The sequence below is a fragment of the Trachemys scripta genome, chromosome 10 (assembly GCF_013100865.1).
Source record: "Trachemys scripta elegans isolate TJP31775 chromosome 10, CAS_Tse_1.0, whole genome shotgun sequence".
In the NCBI taxonomy this organism is placed as follows: Eukaryota; Metazoa; Chordata; order Testudines; family Emydidae; genus Trachemys; species Trachemys scripta.
In genome coordinates this window covers 17570551-17590374 of record NC_048307.1, presented here as the reverse complement: position 1 = coordinate 17590374, position 19824 = coordinate 17570551, and the positions used below count along the sequence as shown (strand labels likewise).

Genomic DNA, 19824 nt, shown 5'->3' with positions numbered 1-19824 from the left:
TATTTGTACAATAACGGTATAGATGTGTTAGCATCTTATTCTGAGCTCACACTGATACAAATTATGAAAAGTAATTCAATTGAAATCATCCAGTATAAGTGAGATCTGATTCAGGCTGTTAGTTTTACTTCATTCTGACATCAAAGTTCAGAAATGATGCAGAATGTGTCTTCTGTAGTAATGAACTCGAGTTTGTCATTGCAAAAGGGTTATTGTCTTGCTCCTCAGAATGCTAGAGAGATTTCCAAATCTAAGGACCAGTTAGGCAGTCCTTTGTCACACAAAACTCCCACTGAGGGCAGTAGGATTTTATGGGAATGAGGACCATAGAATCAGACTTTCTCACTGTCTTGAATTGTTTCACCTGTTTAATTATACGTATAGGTTAAGAAATCATTTTTCAGTCACAGAGGTCTGGATGGAGATGCAACACTGAAATTGTTCCTAGACCATGATAAATGTACAGGCTTGACTGTTCACCAATGCTCTTTGGTCAGCTATAGCATGGACAAAAGCAAGAGACAGGTAAGGTATTTTCTAGGTGGAGTAGCTGGCATCAGACATATAACTAGTTATTTGAGCCGCTAAAATTGTCTCTGATATAAAATATGCCTTTGGTCAGACTGACTTTATTCCAGTAGTTTAGTCGGTTGACTGCTGCTGTTTGTTATTGTGGGAGCGAGCTAATCAATTGCCAGGGATGGAATCTTGCAGACAAATGGGAATTCTCTGTTGCAGCTGTTGTCATTCCATGAGCGTAAAGCTATAGGGGAGTAAGAATAAGGAGTTAGTTAAGGTTTTAAATGAAGGTGTGATCACATGATGAAGGACAAAATTCAACTCTAAGTGCCTCCATGAAGAAATGACATACAATGTATACAGAAACACCAAATTTCCTACACAAAGGAGTTTGTTTCACCCCCAAACCTTAGCTCTGAAGAAAAGTCTTGTCAAAAGATTCTGTAATACAGACACAATTCTGACAATATACTTTTGCATAGACATAAGACCATGCTGGCTAGATATAGAGACTATTACAGTCTTACCAGACCCAGCCCTGGATACAATTATTCATGTATGTATGTTGTGATTATTCCTGCGCAGATTCCCATATGACAAGAGAAAAAGACTTATTTGTAATGCTCCTTGTCCTAGTCTACCCTTTCCTCAATCCTGTTGTCTCCCTCCTCCCCCTAGTGACTGCATCTCTGCTGGTGTCTCTTTCCAATAATATATTCCTCTCATTATTTCTTTGGTCTGGAAATGTCTCAGGACTTTGTCTTCACGTACAGCGTTACAGCAACGCTTTCCGGTCAGCATAGTTAATCCATCTCCCCAAGAGGCGGTAGCTATGTTGAAGGGAGAAGCTTTCCTGCCAACATAGTGCTGTCTTCATGAGGGTTTAGGTAGCATAACTACATCGCTCAGGGGTGTAGATTTTTCACTCCCCTGAGCGATGTAGTTATACCGATATAGGTAGTGTAGACCTGGTGGGGAAGCAGGCAAGCTGGTGTCTTTATACTGCCTTTGATTGACAGTTCTTTACCTCCTTGCTTCTTGGGGAGGGGCCAAATTTCCTCCTCTGCAAAAACAATATGTTAAGATACTCATGCTGCCAGCATCTTTTTCTTATGCATAGAAAAGGGTGAGCCTGCATTTCACTGAGTTTATTTACACGTGCTTCCTGGAAAGCGTGGTGTACAGCCTGAGGCCCAACAGTGAAATACCTACCACTGTTATATCTGTACCAGATCTGTACACAGTCCTCCTCCTCTGGAATAGAGTGGATCCCATCATCTGGCTGGTTGCCATCCCAGTAGTTATAGTCATAGGAAGAACCATCTGTCCATTCAAAGTGGCCTTCCTAATAAACATCATCCGGAAATTAGGTGGGGAGAATGGAGAAGTGCTGTGATTTCAACTGAACCTCTGTGGAAGTGTGGACTTCAGGATTGGCCAACAGAATATTCTCTTCTCCCCTGTAGAGAGTGCCGTCATCAATCTGACCTCATTCCTATGTCTAGATGGCAAAAACTAGGTCCATGCTGAACAAAGGCCCTTCTTCTATTGAGTTTTGCACTCTGCTAGCATATCGTTTAAGATCATAGAGTACGACTACACTGCAAAGAAAAACATGCATCGAGTCTCAGTTGATTCGCCCTCATGGGGCTTGGGCTGTGGGGCTAAAAATAGCAATGTAGACATTCCCCCTTGGACTGGAGCCCGAGAGCCTCTCCCTCGGTAGGTATGAGTGCCCAGGCTCCACTTCATTGGATTTCCTTTTGTTACTGTGTAATTTTTGAAAAGAAGATTTCAAAAGTTACAGAGTAAGACAAAGAAAAAATGAAAAAGGGGGGGGGGGCTAGACATCATTTATTGTATTGCACTCAACGTGGGTGCTGAAAGCCATTAAACCAAACTGCAAACCCTGAGTATGATGGAAGCCATGCATTCAGTTGCTATTACTTCAAGCCTGGGGGTGCTGGACTCCCAGTACTCACTGTCCTTGTCCCCTACCTGTACACCCCCCCCCCAAAAAAAAGAGTGGAGAAAGGAGGAAAATGTTTTGCAGAAAATTCACACACATGCAAATTGTTCTGTTTCAAACCATGTCACATGGAAACAACTTTGAAATTGCAACATTTATCATGAAATAGTTCCCTTCCCCTCTTTTAAACTTTTATTGGCTACCTCAGTAGTTGTGGAGATTGAATTATCCTCTAATGTTCATAGGTCACAGCTGAAGCATTGGAAGGGCAATGTGGATAAGCAGAAAATCTTGCTCTCCAGGGCTGTCAGTCCAGCACTTTGTATTATAGTCAGAGGGAAAAAATTGAAAGGTGTAGAGGGAAAACAGAAAATATAATTTTGCCTTTTATGTGAGTCTGATGAAACTGGCTAAGGGTTACATCTCAATGAGCTCCAGGCTGAATAGATTTCCAGTGCTTTTTATGAGAAAACCTGTTTGTATGATGGTCAAGAGGAAAAGCAGGCGGTAGCTAATGTTGTAGCGGTTTCTCACCTGTCTTAGGTCATGAAGTCCCATCCAGATATCGGTGGGTATTCCAGGCACTCGGCTGTTTACCAGGTCATATACAAAGACATTCTCTTCCCAGCTGGTAAAGTACCATAATATGAAATAGTTAGGAGGTTGGTATTAGTGAAATTAAGCAAACACTATCCCTAGGCATTCAGACTGCAGTTTGGCACATGGGACCCAATCTTTGAAATTGTCCGTGGAAATTTTGAATTCATTTTCTTAGTCTGTGTAAGAGGATGGCTTAGTGTGGCAAAACCCAGAGCTGGATGGAAACGCAGGGAAAAATACATGACAGTGATTTCAAATCCCCGTCCCCTTTCAAAATTAAAAAATTCTAACTTTCAAAAATTCAAAATCATTTCACCAGCTGTAACAGCAAGCAGGAGGTGTGGTAACGTAAAGCATCTACTGCCTATGCTCTGCTGGAATGGTGTGAAATGAACTCAAGCAGGTCAATGAGCTTCCACATCTTAAACCAGTGCTCTTCACTATTTCTGAAGTGGGGCCACTTTGGCAAAAAACCTTCCATTTGAGAGCCACATCAACCCGACACAGATGGTTGAACACTCTGAGTTCTTTGCTGGTTGATATGGTAATATTACTGTTATTGGTAATATTGCTTGGGGTGAAGGGCTGGGAATCGGGGTCTGGTTCTGGGAGGGGGCTTAGGGCTGGGGCAGGGGCTTGGGGTGCAGGAGAGGGTGAGGGGTGCAAGCTCTGGGAGGGAGTTTGGATGCAGGAGGGGACTCCAGACTGGGGCAGTGTGTTCGGGTGCAGGAGGGAGTATGGGGTGCTGGCTCCAGGAGAGGGTACAGAGTGCAGGCAGGGGGATGGGGTGCAGGCTCTGGGAGGGGGCTCAGGGCTGGGGCAGAGGCTTGGGATGCAGGAGGGTGTATGGGGGGCTGGCTCTGAGAGAGGGCTCAGGGCTGGGGCAGGGGTTTGGGGGGCTGGCTTCGGGAGGCTGCAGATTGAGTGGTAGAAGAGCTATTCAAAACCTGTCCATTGAAGGGGCAGCCCTTACTTTGGGCAGCCCCGGCCCCACGCCGCTTCTGGAAGGGGCCAATGTGCCCCTGTGGCCCCTGAGGGGGCATGTGGTCCTGTGTGCCACCCCTCTCTGCAGGCACCACCCCCACAACTCCCTTTGGTCACAGTTCCCCATTCCCAGCCAATGGGATCTGCAGGGGTGGTGCTTGCAGGCAGGAGCAACGCGTGGAGACCTTTGCTCCCCCACTTTCCCCCCGGGACCACAGGGGTGTGCTGGTCACTTTTGGGAGCAGCGTGGGGCCGGGACAGGCAGGGAGCCTGCCTTAGCTGCAGCCCCACTGCCGCCACAGAGCACGATCAACAGGGAGATGCACTTAGAGTCCATTGGAGCCGCCCCTGGCTCACCCGCGTTGCAGTGAAGAACACTGTCTTAAACCATCAGGAGTGGCTGGGCCTTGGGATGGAGGAAAAAACCTGGAAACAGGACATGGCACAGTGCATAGGTGCTGACTTCCCTCTGCCCGGTGGGTGCTCGATCCCCTCACCCCACCCCCATTCCACCCCCTTTCCCCAAGTCCCTGCCCCTGCCCTGCCTTTTCTCCGCCTCTTCCCCTGAGGGTGCTGCATCCCCTCTCCCTCCCGGAAAGTCCTAAGCGCCGCCGAACAGTTGTTTGGCGGTGGGGTGGCGGGAAGCGCTGGGAGGAACGGGGACGCGGTGCGCTCGGTGGGGAGGAGAAGGAGGCAAGGAAGGGGGAGTTTGGCTGCCAGTGGGTGCGGAGCACCCGCTAATTTTTCCCCGTGGGTGCTCCAGCCCCGGAGCACCCATGGATTCGGCGCCTATGGCCTGGTGAATGCCCTTTCGCTCACTAGGGACCTGCTTCAGTACTCCTTGACATCAATGAAAACACTTCTGCATTACCTCTCTGGCAGTTTTCAGTATTAGCCTGTGGGGCGGGGGTGGGGGGGAGAGAGAGAGAGAGAGATTCTTGAATTTGAGATGAATTACAGATGTGCCCATGTAGCAAAGTCTTCCTCTGATACCTGGATGTTTAGATCCAGCATTTTGCTTTGGGCCCCATTTCTAATCTGGGTTTGTGAACTGTTCCATGAAACATGGAGTGGAAAACCTTTCTATTTTGAAAGTGCTGAGTCAGACAAAATTGTAACAAAAATTGTTCCCTTGAAAGCAAAGCCACCCTCCTCTGTCCAGGGACTGATTAGTATAATGGGTACAATGTGTCTGCAGTTGTCAGAGTGGCGTCTGTTGTAATTGAGGGCCAAATTTTCAAAGAGTCTCCAAAAATATGACCATAAAATTGGCTCAAGCATCTGGTAGGTGGTGTGCAGTTTATATGCAAATGCATGGGGTTTGCATGCACATTCACACGGCCTTTGGAAAACGTGGCCCTTTAAGTTATTATATTGTACCACTACAGCCAAACCCAGGGTGATCCAAATAGCTTTGTTGTAACACAGAGCATAAGGTGACAACTTGTTATTTATGTTAATGTAACTAAACAGTGTTACAGACCATGGCCATTTCACAAGTGCCTCTGGACTTGACTAAGAGCAATAGCGATAGATCTGCTTCAGAATTATTGGTTCTACCACTTGAGCTAAAGGAGACTCTCTGATAGACATCTAATTAATACAGTTGAGGAGTTTTGATTCTGTCCATTAGAGGGCAGAGATACACATGCACACTAGCTAGTGCATTTCAATACAGATACACAGAATTTACGACAGTGGTACATTTGGCTTGAATGGGTTTGTTTTCTCATAGGAAGGTTAAACTCCAGCTGAGGAATTACTTATATATTTATTTATTGCCGCAGACATCGTTTAGCTGGACTTTGACAATGTTTTAGAAACAGAATTATTTGATTCTTACCTGTGAATCGACGCTAATTTGGCTGATTTTATGCCAATGGAAAATTCCGCACAATAGAGATCGGCTTCAGCCCAGGTTTTATTGACGGGAAAGTATCTGTAACAGTACCCTTCATATTCTGTCCAAAACAGTGGGCAGGAGTAGGACTGAATTGGCTCTGGCATAGCTGGGGAGAAAGGAAAGAAAACTGGAAGTGCATTTAATACACAACAGCTGCGGGGCCCCCGGAAATGGTGAATGTCTCTGTTGTTTAGGACCTGTCTCCTTGTTGGCTTTACAAAAAACAAAAAGAAAAAAATTCCCCCAAGGGCCTAGATTTTCACAAGCAACTGGGGACTTTGGGTGCCTCCATTCTTGGATATCTCCTCAAAATATCTGAATTTCAGAGGATGGGAGCTCAGCACTTTGGAAAGTTTGAGCAGAATTTGCCATTTTTGAGTAGTCCAAGCAGGGAAGAAAAATACTTTTGGATGCTACCATAATATAAATATTTACTAACCCTATTGTACATTTTCCAAGTAGGACGGAAGTGACACTATGGAGTTCTGTAGAGGTCAGGTCTGGGCCCTTTTTCTCATTCACATCAATGCCTGGAAAGAGCAAACTTGTAGGAGAGGTTGTACCACCATTGCAGATAACACAAGGACGACTCCAATCAAAGGGACCAGGGGAAAAAAATGGGGGCAGTGGTGGGAAAGGGATACATGCAACTTAATGCAGTAAAAGCATTGAAAACAGTGTAGAAAGATGCCAAGAAACATTCTACTCTAAATGGTCACAAAATACAAGACACTGAGGGTGAAATAGTGAGCAGAACTTTAAATCCATCAGTCACATTTCTGGGAGATAGGTAAGAAGGTAAATAGGGCCCTGATTCAGCAAAAATATTTAAGTACATGCTTAACTTTAAGTACATGACTGGTCTTGCTGAAATCAATGGAATGATCTAGGTGCTTAAAGTTAGATGTGTGCTTAGGAATCCTGCTGGACTAGGGCTTTAATCACCAGGACACATCACAGAAGTTGAGAAAGCTCAGTCATCTCCATCCAGTCTATCTCCTTGCCAGTGCGGGATTGTTCCCTGCACTAAATTCATTCTTGAGTGCTGTCCTTTGTTTATTTGGTTTAAATCAATGGACTCATGGAGCACTAGTCATCCTTCACAAAGGACGAGTGAGCTCCCAGCTGGAGTGACCACTGAAGACTTGGAAAAGGTAGAGCCGAGGGCAGCAAGGATGAAATGTTTCAGGTTTTGGAAAAAGGGGGAGGAAAATGCTGCTGTTGTTCTTTAGAAAAGAGGAAGCACAACTAATGTGTATGAAATCCTGAGAGGTCCAGCGAAGGTGGATGCCTCAAAACTATCCAAGCAAATAACAGGCTCAAAACCCAAAGAGTTCAAACTGAAGCTAAGAACGGATCTGGTATTCAGGGACTTCCAGGGGAATCATCTTTACAATGACCATAATTAACCTGTAGAACAAAGGCAGCAACTGAAGCAGCAAGTATGAGCATATTAAAAAGGGGGGGGATTAGCCAAGTCCAAATCATCACAGGGTATAAATGCTAGAACTAGCTGGACTGAGCTCCTTCCTCCCCAAATGTCACTACGTGAAGCTTCCTTTGGCAGTCATTTTGCACCACATTTCTTTAGTTCCTTCCACCCAGGGCCCTCAAAGCATTTTACAAACATCAGCCGATTAAGCCTCACAGAAGCCCCCTGCTATAAGCATTACACTCAGTTTTCAAATAAAGAACACCTAAGAGGCAAAGGTGCTCATTGATGATAACACAGGAAGTCGGTGCCACAGCCAGCACTAGAACCCAGCTCTTTTGCTCCAAGGCCTGTCCTTTAACCATTACATCACCATTCCTGAGTACAGAACATAAAACTAGCTCTGGTTATAGATCAGCTCCCCAGAAACTGGGAGACTTGTCACAGTCTGTGGCAGAAGAATGACTCAGATACCGGGAACTGACTGTTCCCAGCATTTCAGCGCTCACAATAGCACTGTGAATCAAACAGCAGGCATTCAGGGGAACTGGAGTGCTGTGAGTCAGTCTCTCCTGCTGACCCAGGGTACTATATGCCTCCATAATGTCAAATATGTTGAGCCCAGTTATTTCAAGTACTGCAAAACAGGCGCTATTTTGTGGCTTATATAAACAGCTACTTTTTCATTGCCTTTCTCTGACAGCCCCAAGCCTCCACCAGCACTCTTCTGTCCCTTGAGCTCAGATAAAAGATAATTATTCTTCCTTTGTGGTGACCCTTCCCCTTTCCCCTCCAGAGCTCTTTAGAGGCTGTATCCTGATACAAGTGCTCTTGGAGCCAGTTCCAGTCATTATCAGCCCTGAGAAGTGCCATGTCTAGATAACTAGGGTCAGTGAACAACTCCGATCTCAAGAACCAAGTAACATTGTAGAGATGAACAAGTTGCTTTCAGAGCATTGCTTGGGCTATGCAAAAGAGCTCTAGTCGAAAATCAGATCGATACCTTGAAAAATGGAAGCAGCTTTTTAAAAATTGTAGCAAATTTTATTCAGTTCATAGAATCATAGAATATCAGGGTTGGAAGGGACCTCAGGAGGTCATCTAGTCCAACCCCCTGCTCAAGGCAGGACTAATCTTATTAACAGCACGATGCAATGTTTATTCCCATGGGCCACATCCTGCCATCGTCTCACAGAGAAAAAAGTTCTCAGGGCTACCTCACATCCTGTTACAACAAAACCCAAGTGAGAGAGGGACAGAAGTATCAAACACCAATGAACGGAAGTGAGGGATCGGCCTCCAGCCTCCACAGATCCCAGGACAGGAACCACCGAATAGCTGCAATCCACCCTGGGCTCCACCTTCCCTCACATGTACTGATGGGTCAGTCATGGAATATAGGTTAGTGCTGCTTATAAAACTTCTGTGCATCTCAGCCTAGCTGTCCACAGGGTCCCTAGCCTCCCTCCTTACCTACTCCCAGAGCCCCTCAGATCCCAGGGAAGGTGGAATTGCCAGGAGAGGCCTCAGTGAGTGATAGGGAGCACAGCACACCAGCTTTGCTGATTCTATGCGGGGCTCTTCCACCCATTCATTTTACTTCTCTTTGCTCCCCATCACACCTCACTACAGGGTCCTCAGCCAGGCAAACTATTGATGTCCATAGGCATTTTAGCTTGAGGGCCAAATCCAAAGCCCTTGGAGAGCAAGAGGAAATCTCCCATTAATTTTAGTGGGTCTTGAATTAGATGTCAGTGGGCCCCATATTCTGATTTTATATATATATTTTTATGCTGCTGATGTAACTTATTACCAATTCCAGATGTAGTAACATTGGCTTGATACACGCTTCTTCCTGCTCGCTGTGGGTTCAGTACAGCAAGGTGGTGAGGACTCCTGTGGGTTGAGGACACCCCCAGCTCCTCAGGAACACTCAGCACCTGGAAGGACTCAGCCCTGCCCACCAAGCATTTAGAATACCTTGGGTACTTAATTATTGGCTGGGGTGACTGGAGACACTGTGAGCTTCACGGGCAGCCTAGTCATTGCTATTTTTGGAACGCTTGTTAAAAATGGCTGCGAACTCTTCACCTTTAGTTGCATGACAGCACAATGGACAAGCCAAAACCAGCAGCCGTCTCAGTGTTTCGCCTTTTCATGTCAAGTGTTATGGGTGTTTGTTGTGTGCTGGTTCGAAATTTCAATTAGGGTCATTTTGGCTTCCCTGAAATTTCATGAGAAAATTGTTCCCCTTGATAGAAATGGTTGAAACTAAATCATCAGACCAAGGTGTTCATAGAGGCTTTTGATCTCCTACACCATTTTCCCGACTAGGTGTCATTAATTTGATTAGCTTCAGTGAACAAGAGGTGCCTGGAGGATTTTAAGGTTAAATATAGCAGAAAAGAGAACAAAGGTAGGTCAATGCTTAATTAGCATCTTTCTGTTAGGTCAATGTAGGAAGCCTTTGTACTCTCTTTAGAAGAGGGATTATTATTCTTAAATTCACAGGAAATAACCAAGGAACCACTTTTAAGCTAGAACACTTAGGTCTACTTTTATTTTCAAATCTGTCAGATACAGTAAGGCAGACAAGCCCACTTCTCAGCAGGAAAACTTTAACCAAGCCCAGCCGGTCAGAAGGGTATTTACTAGTATGAAAAACAAGGGCAGTGCCATTGGGTCAGTCATATCAATTTTCTACATATGAAACGACGTCAGCAGAACACCACTGTAACCACTGTCTGACCTCCTTGATAAAATGCTTTGAGATCTCCTGCCACAAAGAGCTTTATAAGAGCTAATCCTTTATTATTTTTATCATCATTAACGCTTTCACTGAGAGAAGAAGGATCACCTGTGGTTAAGGCTGTGGCCTGGGACTCAGGATACTGGGGTGCAATTCCTGGCTCTTTCTGAGTGACCTTGGGCAAGTCACTTAATCTCTGTACCTTGGTTCTCCATCTGTAAAATGGGGATAACAATCCTTCCTTTGTGCTTCAGCTGAACACTCTATGAGGCAGGAATGGCCTTTTACTCTATGTATTGACAGCATCCAGACAACAGAGGCCCAACTGTGATTGAAGTGTCTAACTGCTCAATATTTCCAACCAATATTTTCCCATGATGCTACTGAGAAAGGAAAACCAACAACAACCTGAGCCCTACAGAAATCTGCTTCTCAAGTCATTTTTTTCATAACAGCTTCAAATTTAAGATTGGAGGATGTTTCTGTGATAAAAGTGTGTAGCTCTGCAATGTGTGTAGCCCAGGGTCTGGGGCAAGACTGACAAGTGATGTCCATTCTGGTAGCATTCCTGGCACTTCAAAGCACTCTCAGAGCATCTTTTCAACAGCAGATATTACCAGATATTACTTATGCTGGAAGGGCTTGATTTCATCATGGGCTATGTATTTATCAGTAAGAGTCTAAACCGTAAACAAGCCATTAATGCCCTTAAATAGACGACTTAGCAACTCAGAAAAGAGGATTCAGCCAAAGGGAGCCCTATGGCTACCAGAATGTATGTGTAGGGCCCAATCAAATTCACTGCCATGAAAAACGCATCACGGACCGTGAAATCTGGTCTTTTGTGTGCTTTTACCCAATGCTATATAGATTTAATGGGGGAGACCAGCGTTTCTCAAATTGGGGGTCCTGACCCAAAAGGGAGTTGCAGGGGGGTCGCAAGATTATTTTAGGGGGGTCATGGTATTGCCACCCTTACTTCTGCGCTGCCTTCAGAGCTGGGCTCCTGGCCAGCAGCCGCTGCTCTCCAGCTGCCCAGCTCTGAAGGTAGCACCGCCACCAGCAGCAGCGCAGAAGTAAGGGTAGCAGTACCTCAACCCGCCCATACAATAACCTTGTGATCCCCCACACAACTCCTTTTTGGGTCAGGACCCCTACAATTACATCACCATGAAATTTCAGATTTTAATAGCTGAAATCATGAAATTTACTATTTTAAAAATACTATGACCATGAAATTGACCAAAATGGACAATGAATTTGGTAGGGCCCTAGTTATGTGGCTTTAACTGTGCCTGCTACAGAGATTCAGAGACTTCAATAAACCGTGCTGTATTGCAAATAGCATACCTAGACTTCATGAGATTAATGCTCTTCTGGGGCCCAATCCTCAGAGCTGCAGAGCAACTTAAACTGCACTAAACTTGCTGGGTATCAAGGGTCCCCTACCAATACTCAGGAGGCACTGAGCACCTCACAGGATTAGGGCCCTAGAGTAGATTGAATGAGAGAAAACTCCCTTTACATGTAATGATCAACTGACTTTCTGCTATGGAAACCATTCCTGGATCTCTGCTGGGACTAGATGCCAGCAAGTGTGTGTTCTCTCTTACTTCTTGTACATGCAGTTAGTGTTGTCAGGATCAAGGGGTAAGCACATTTTTGGGGAAAGGGATGTTAATTTTTCTTCTCTTTCCTCTAAAGTAGTCCTTTTGATTTTTCATCTCATTTAGTTTACAGCTTACCTTCAGCCACAGGAATACTTGTAAATATAACATGAAAGCATAGAAAGACCTGATGTTCCATCAATGCCGCTCCACTGCCATGTTCGATATAGAGAGAGGGTAAAATCCTGACCCCACCGAAGTCAATGAGAGATTTGCTATCAGCTCCAGCAGGGAGAGGATTTCCCCCAGAGTATGGACAAAATCAGAGAAATGAGAATTTAAAAATGTTTGGAGTAAGGAACTGAAATGGATTTTCCAGAAGAAAATCCCAGTCCGAGAATGCTTACTCACTGCCTTATCTGCAATGGCCTGCAGAACTGAGCCACGTACATGCTTTCAGCAATTCTCCCAATTCAAGCAACACATCAGGCATCTGTTAATTTATTATTTATTTCCATTTTGGAAAGGGTTGGGGACGCACCATCACGTCTTGGTGCGATAGATGATGTTAAGCAGGATCACAGAAAATGTGCACAATTGTGGAAGGTGTGAGTATGCAGGGAATGGGACATATTTTACAAGCTCCACAAAACAATTCATACGAAGATTTGGCACCATCTTCTACAGACGTAACCTAACAATAACTATACACTCCCAGTGAGGATACAAAGTGCCACCCTAAGATAGATCTGTAATACCTCACCAGAGTAACTTTTCTACATTCCCCTTACACTACACTCGTTTTAACCTCTCCCTGTTGTTGAATAAAACACACTGCCAAAGGATAAGCACCAAAAGAGGAGTTTATGATGGATAGAAAAAAAATAAGCCAATGTCATTAAGTATTACTGAGAAATTGTATGTGAATAAGGGCTGTCCTTAAATACAGACACCAAAAATTACATAGGGTGTCTTCAATATTATTATCATGCAAAATATTTAATTTGTATGATTATTTGCCCCCTTTCATTAGATGACTGCTTTCAAAACAAGCAGGTCGTGACAAGGCTTTATCTTAAGTGGGTGTGTGCGCAAGTATTGTACTCTGAAAAAGTCTCTTTGAAGCCAGCTGCTCCTCTCTTCTGCAGAACGGCAGGGCAGAGTTGGAAGGGAGTGGTGATCAATGGTGAGTGTGGAGATTATAGATTATCCAGGCAACGGACTGAAACTTTAATTGTTCTGCAAAAGTGTCACAACCTCAGAAACATAAGAGAATTTTTTGTAAATATTTTTTTTCAAAATGAAGTTATTTTTATGGAATAAAATGCTATGGTATTTGTATTTCAAGATGTAAAAATATTATAGTCAATTCTGTAGATCTCCTGCAGCACAGAAATACTATACATCTAGCTGCAACCGGATAGGAAGCATCTTTGATTTTTCTCTCCTCAATTAGTTTTTGAGGAAGCTCCCATTGATTTGTTGCCTGGCACCAAAGCCAAGCGTGTGGTAATTATTTTTCTCACTAGTTCATTGAACAATACTTATTGGGTGAGATTCTGCTCACAGTCCCATGTAAATTTAGAAGAACACTATCAAAGTGAGTGTAGTTACTCTGGAATTACACTGGTGTAAATGAACAGAATTTGGCTTATTCTATCCAAGTAAAAATGTACCGCAAACCTGGGTAATACAATGAAATCACAAAGCCAGTTAAAATGTCATTAAAATACTTCTCTCCCCTAAAAAAGTACACTTTGTGATTAACTGTAGAGAAACTCTTCAGCCAGCTGTATGTGTTTTATATGATCTAATATGTAGAGGGACAGTTCTCACATATAACTTCACTTTATGTTAAAAAGGGTGAATAAAAGAAACTTGGCAAATCACTGTTCTCTGCTTTTTGCACTTCCACAGAAAACTGAATATCCAAAGAGTCACAATCCTTTACAACTTGCAATTGCTTTATTAATTATTATTGAGTGCAATTACTATTGTTTGGACTAAAAATCAGATTAAGAGCATTGTAAACATAATGTAAACTTCTTGGCACCATTGTACAGGACCACATATTGTTTATAAGATTAAACTGAACATGCCTCCAAAACAAAGAAACAAAGTCAACAGAGAGAATGCTTCAACATACTGGAACAGAAAAGATCAGCATTACTTAGTAATACATCTTCCCAAACTAAGCAGATTATTGAATTTACAAGTTTGGGTTTTATGGAGAAGTTAGCAAAACTGGTAAGGAGAATTGCATACATTACAGGATGCGTTTGTAAAAGTGCCTGATTTTAAGCCATCAATAACCTAAAGTTTACTCACCCAAACCACAGTCAGTGATTTGCACTCACCTTGACTGATTTTAATATTTGTCTGTGGGAAAGCCTGGGTAGAGAGCATAACCATTGAGAAGAGCACATAGAAATCCCATCTGATCACCATCTCTGACTGAGGACAAAATTTCATTTCCAGGTGTGCAGAGAGCCAATGACATGAAGCCTTTCCTTAGTTCGGAATCGCCTTGCTCTGTTGCTGAGATTCCTGGAGCAGATGTGAATATACTTTTTACACTGCACCCTCCCCCGAAACTCCAAACTTTCACAATGACATGCTAGGAAGGCTGGCCAAGCTCCCTCCAGTGTAATATCACACTCTTCACAACAACCAAGAGCTTCCCAGCTGAGACATTACAGAGAAGCTGCTACATCCCATTTCACTGGCAGAAGTTAGTTGCTTTAAACCATTTTTTTCCCCAAAAGTTCTGGTGAGGTTTTAGAAAGCAGGCATGCACACCTCCTAGTCATGAGCCTTTAAATGTTAAGTTCTCTATTCAAGCAAACCACATCCCCTTTCTGCTTTCATGGCTGCTTCTTGAGAGATTTTGTTTGTGTCTATTGACTTATCAATGTTTTATGCCACTCTTAGCACTGCACGGCAGACGAATGATAGGTACTTTCTGGCAATACAGTCCTACATTCTGGAGCAGCAGCACTCAGAATGGGACCTAATTGGTTAAACCTTACGGTTCGGTGCTGGAAAGATTTGTAGATTTCACATGATGTACAGAAAAGTCACAACTTCAAACAAATAATAATGGTGGGGGAAGTCTGTGTTAATATCAGCAAAAGATGTACCTAACAAGCAGCCCTGGAGATATAGGCGTGCTAATTTAAGCCTTGACACTGCAAGTTCTCCCAAATGGGTGGACCCTGCACTCATATGGACCCCCTCTGAAGTTCAACCCTATTAAAGTTAATGGATTTCTGCATGCGTTCAGTGGGTCTGCCTGCATGGAGCAGCTTGCAGGATTGGGGCCTTATGTGGTGTATTGAATATTTTTTTTCAATCCATTATTCCTGAATTTTATAAAACTTTTCGGAATGCTTTCAGCTCCACATAGATCGAGACGCTAGAGCCGGAACCTGTATCTGCCTGCAGCAATGCATACAGCTATGCACGAAGCCATGGGATGGCCCAACCCTCCACCTTTGTTTGACCTCCAGCCTGAAAGGCTTGAGCAGTGAATGCAAGAGCCTGCTGGTTATTAAGGAATTACATTCCGAGTGAAGGGCAGGCTAAGAGCCCCAGGGGCTGTCTCTGACCATTCTAACTGGCCATCCGCGTTGATATGGCAGCATTGCAAACTCACACTTCGAAGCCTGGGCTTCCCATCACAACATGGGTAATCACTTCAGAAGACAAGAGGGATATTTCTCCCTCTAAAATGGAGATACAGAGAGAAAACAAAAACCGATCATCAGGTCACGCTTCCTTTCATTCCATTATTTATTTATTTTTATATGGACTCTGTAAACAAAGTGGTGAGATTCATGAGCATTTGGAGCTGACGTGGCCATGTTGATAGCCAAAGAGATGAAAATGTCAGCCCATGGGCCTGATCCTGCAAAGGGTTGAGCTCTGTGGGCCTGATCGGAAACCCTTTGGAGCTCGATTCCTAATGGCTTTTGGATCAGAACCTATATGCAGTTCGAATTCTCCTCCCACAGCAGATTTACACCAGTGTAACTCCATTGACTTCACTGGAACTACTTGTGATTTATCCGGGGTAAGTGAGAAGAAAATCAGGACCAACAACTTGGCTTTTCTTTTTGTTGTGCAATGAACATAACTGACCGAATTGGACACACACCTGAGTCGGGCTAATAAGTACCACCTCAATATACATGGCACAAATAAATAGATCTTTATTTTCAATAAATATACACTCTCCATCAGACCAGACAATATGCCATGAAAAATGTACAGAAGCATCCAACAGAACAGACAGCTTGATTGTAGCTAAAACTCACTCAGTGGTTTGAAAAACTACCTTGTTTAGTACATAAAACACAGAAAGACCCACTGCAGCCTGCTAAGAAGGGAATTAAAACCGTGTGTTGTTTTGGGTGTTCTTATCTGCAAAACCTCCCAAAGCAGGATCTTTTGCACAACATAAGAAAGGTCTTTAAAACTTGCCATGGCTTTTCCAGAACACACTTTATTGAAAAGGTTTATTTTGCTATATCATATTCTATCTACTATACATACAGAGATTGCTATATTAGAGTGGCAGGGTCTCATTACTGACATAACATTAGCTCCATGTTATACATGGTTGTATGTGAGGGTCTGTGTGTGTAACACTGCACATGCACACACACAAACACATACACACACCCAGACGCACAAAGGCACACATACATACTAACAGGAGTTTAATTTTGTTGAACTAGTACAAAGACAAAACTGGAGTTAGAAGTGATTTTACCACATGTTCTATCATTTAAAAAATAAATACTCTAGCCTATTTACCACATTCACCAAAGAGAACACACAAATACTTACATCTCCAATAAAATGAGTCATGGATCGGTACTGTAAGGGTAGCGGAGGCAACTCAAAAAGTTTCCAGTTAACTCAGAATCTCCATAGCAGATCAGCCTATAACCTGCTCTGCAATACGTTGGAGCAGGTAAAGAACGCTTCTGCGTTAATAGTGACCTTTTGAATAGTCTCCAATATAATGTACATGGATTAAAAACAGTGGTGTGGATGCAGCAGATGATGCAAGTAGTAACAGGTCCAACAGGCCACATTAGCAGTGACCCTGCGAAAACAATGGGCACATGAACAAGTGATACATGGTTTGCATTATGAAGATTCACTGAGGCACGTAGGCTAACGCAGCCAGTTTGTTACCAGCAGCTGTAACAGTTACTTTCAATTCCATGGAAATCACATGGGAGCATGTGTGGGTTTGATTTTTTTTCCTCAGTTGTTTGCTTGTGTTGGTGATAAAGAACCATTCTCACGTCACCTCAAGAGATGCTGGAGAGACACGATCACACTCAGCCCTGGACCGCAGGCTGTGCCATTGCTCCACGGCTGTCCGATGGGAATTGAGCATTCGACGCCAATGGTTTGACTCTGGTGAGCCTGTCGAATACTGACCGATCACAATCCTTCCAACAAAGTCATTGCTGCTTTTCACGTTGTGGCCATAAACTGAAGAAACAGAAACGAAAGCGGGTCAAGATCAACACCTACAACAAACATCCCCATCGCATATAAAGAAAGCCGCCCTTCTCTCGGTTACGAACACCACATTCGGTGAGTGCAGAAATCCCACCAGGCAGCTGGGACCATTTTAAGATCCAAAGAACCGTTTCGCAGTTGGAATTGTACAGGAATAAACCCAGGTAAATTGCAGAACTTATGTACAAACCAAGAAATCCTCATATCCCCACAGCACAGCGAGGAGCAGAATAACACAGCAAAGGAAGGGGGAATCTAGAGCAGTCAAAAAAGGAGCTCAGTAGGAAACCGTCCTCAAGAGTGAGATCCTGGCCTCACGGATTGGGGAGTTTTGCCATTGACTTCAATAGGGCCAGGATTTCATCACTAGAGAATAACATCAGAGTAATGCAGTAAGGGAACAACCCAGAGGCCACTGAAATCAATAGAAAAAGACTCCTCCAGACTTTGATGAGTTTTGGAGGAGGTCCTAAGATTAGCAGCATCTTTGGCAGAAGGGAAGAAGGAATCTTCCTGCAGTAGATGTCTGCGGTGATCAAATGTATTTTTGTATTAGACCATATGCCACATAGAGGACATGGACAGGGCATGGAATATGGTATGTAAAATTCTGGTTATTGTATAGAAAAGACTTTGCAGAAATTGTAAGCAAAATGCCTCAGCATTTTGGCCTATGAAAAAGGTTATGCAGACCTGGTTAGCTGCTTAGAAAAAATAAATGTTATTTTATAGATTAAAATAAGATTCTAATCTGAGATGGATACCTTGGTGCCAACAATTTAGAGCTTGTTACAGTGGTATTTAGAAAACAGAGAAGTAAAGGGAAAACAACTAGCGCATACACAATTACAGTAGAATTTTTTATGTAAAAAGAGGTTGAGATTTTGGTCCAAACACACTCTAAGGATGAAACAGGTAAATATAGTGAAGGATTTTAAGTGAATGGATGCTATATATACTCCTTTCATTTTCTAGTTGCAAATGTGCTAAATAAAATTACCAGAGATCTCAATTTACAGAAAACAATCAGACATGACCAGGCTGTCCAGTGTGATGTCTATAAAGGGCCAATTTTCAGTAATTATCACTAGAGCTACTTGTTAAAAGTCCAGCTAAGCAACAAAGAGGGAGGAATAAACCTAATATCCTGTTCCTTCTATTAACCTCCTCTAGTGGAACAAATGGCCACCCACAGCAACAGAAATCATAATTATGCAATTTAAAGGCATGACCCTGGAAAACAGGGAGCACTCCCGTGAGATTGGATTGAGGGCACCCAGCAGCTTGCAGGACAAAGTCCTCCATCAGTGCAGCAGGAAGGTGGGTGAAAGGGTTTGAGAAAACCTACGGCTTTGTCTACACTAGCACTTTTGTCGGTCAGAGGTGTGAAAAAACACACCCCTGACCGACATAAGTTTCATCAACAAAAGCGCCGGTGTGAACAGCGCTATGTTGGTGGGAGATGCTCCCTCCTGCCGGCACAGAGTGGCTACACAGGAGACCTTATAGCGGCGCAGCTGCAGCGGTACAGCTGTGCTGCTGTAAGCTCCATAGTGTAGGCATAGCCAAAGTCAGAGGGTTCCCAGGCACTGGCTAGAATTGGAAGGATCAACAAAAAATCTTTAAAACTGGATGGATTTCTAAACTTCCAGTACAAAGTGATGCAGAATGTAACTCTTACAGGGGATTAATGGAGGCAAGTTACCAAGCACTGGATGCTCTATCCCTATTCCCTACAAGTGTCTTTTAATGATTCTATATTTGCTATTATACTAACACCACTCTGTAAATATGCTAATTAACTATGTATAATGTACTGTTCTTAGCATGCAACAGGGATGGCCTTTGGCTTGTAAAACAATCAGAGCCTGAAGCCCTGGGCTTCCCCTTTTCTGTCCTTTTGGCTAATACATCATGCTGCCTCAGGCTGCTAACTCAGGACCCGATCTGGCTCCCATCAAAGTCAGTAGCAATATTGCCATTAACTTCAGCCGGGGCAGAACTGAGCCCTCTGTTCATGCCAGTGTGTGGTCACATCCCATTTAGGTTACACATTCTTAGTTTACACCGTTGGCATTATTCGCTTGTTAAAACAGGAGCAAGCAGAAGCAGGGGATTGGACTGAGGTAGTGCCAGGAAAAGGGTTGCATATACAAAGTGCCATCTGCATAAGGGGGAAGTTTACTCAGGAATAGGGTGACCAGACGTCCCGATTTTATCAGGACTGTCCTGATATTTGCTTGTTTGTCCCGCATCGCGACCGATGTTCGGTCGAGACACTGGACAAACAAGCAATTTTGCCCTCCGCTCCCGTGCACAGGCGGAGCCCGGAGGGGCTTGTGTCCCCCCCCGCCCCGACTCCGCCCCCTCCTTCCCCCATTGGATCCCTCCCCAAATCCCTGCCCTGGCTCTACCCCCTCACTGCCCCTATTGGATCCCTCCCCAAATCCCCACCTCTTCCCCAAGCATGCCATTCCTCCTCCCTCCCAGGCTTGCGCTGATCAGCTGTATGGCGGCACA

General features: G+C 43.9%; 2 protein-coding genes across 12 annotated transcripts in view; both read right to left on the bottom strand.

The window, feature by feature from the left end:
• Window positions 1-353: 353 nt before the first annotated feature.
• On the bottom strand, window positions 354-14526 carry CLEC19A (C-type lectin domain containing 19A). Of its 4 annotated transcripts, XM_034783412.1 has the most exons (7): window positions 14121-14526; window positions 10265-10371; window positions 6415-6505; window positions 5916-6081; window positions 3023-3116; window positions 1732-1864; window positions 354-763 (listed from the first exon to the last, which is right to left on the bottom strand). In XM_034783412.1, exons 4-7 carry the CDS (start codon window positions 6077-6079, stop codon window positions 684-686), a joined length of 471 nt encoding a protein of 156 aa, XP_034639303.1. In that variant the 5' UTR covers window positions 6080-6081; window positions 6415-6505; window positions 10265-10371; window positions 14121-14526; the 3' UTR covers window positions 354-683. The 4 variants fall into 4 exon arrangements, with proteins under 4 accessions (XP_034639303.1, XP_034639302.1, XP_034639301.1 ...); XM_034783411.1 differs by lacking the exon at window positions 6415-6505; XM_034783410.1 differs by lacking the exons at window positions 6415-6505; window positions 10265-10371 and having other exon boundaries at window positions 14121-14520.
• Window positions 14527-15950: 1424 nt separating this feature from the next.
• SYT17 (synaptotagmin 17) overlaps window positions 15951-19824 on the bottom strand; it is a 75900-nt gene continuing 72026 nt past the window's right edge. For all 8 annotated transcript variants that reach the window (XM_034783402.1, XM_034783404.1, XM_034783409.1 and 5 more), the window contains one exon: window positions 15951-17274. In XM_034783402.1, the coding sequence (XP_034639293.1) occupies window positions 17078-17274 (197 nt within the window). In that variant the 3' untranslated portion in view covers window positions 15951-17077. The remainder of the gene's footprint in view (window positions 17275-19824) is intronic.

What these genes read in the sequence shown, in the direction of transcription:
- CLEC19A (XM_034783410.1), bottom strand. Translation starts at nt 14,235, where the DNA reads ATGAAATTTTGTCCTCAGTCAGAGATGGTGATCAGATGGGATTTCTAT. An exon ending in GACTTCATGACCTAAGACAG is followed by an intron (nt 1,865 to 3,022) that starts GTGAGAAACCGC and finishes GATGTTTATTAG; the next exon opens with GAAGGCCACTTTGAATGGAC. An exon ending in CTGGTACAGATATAACAGTG is followed by an intron (nt 764 to 1,731) that starts GTAGGTATTTCA and finishes ACTCCCCTATAG; the next exon opens with CTTTACGCTCATGGAATGAC.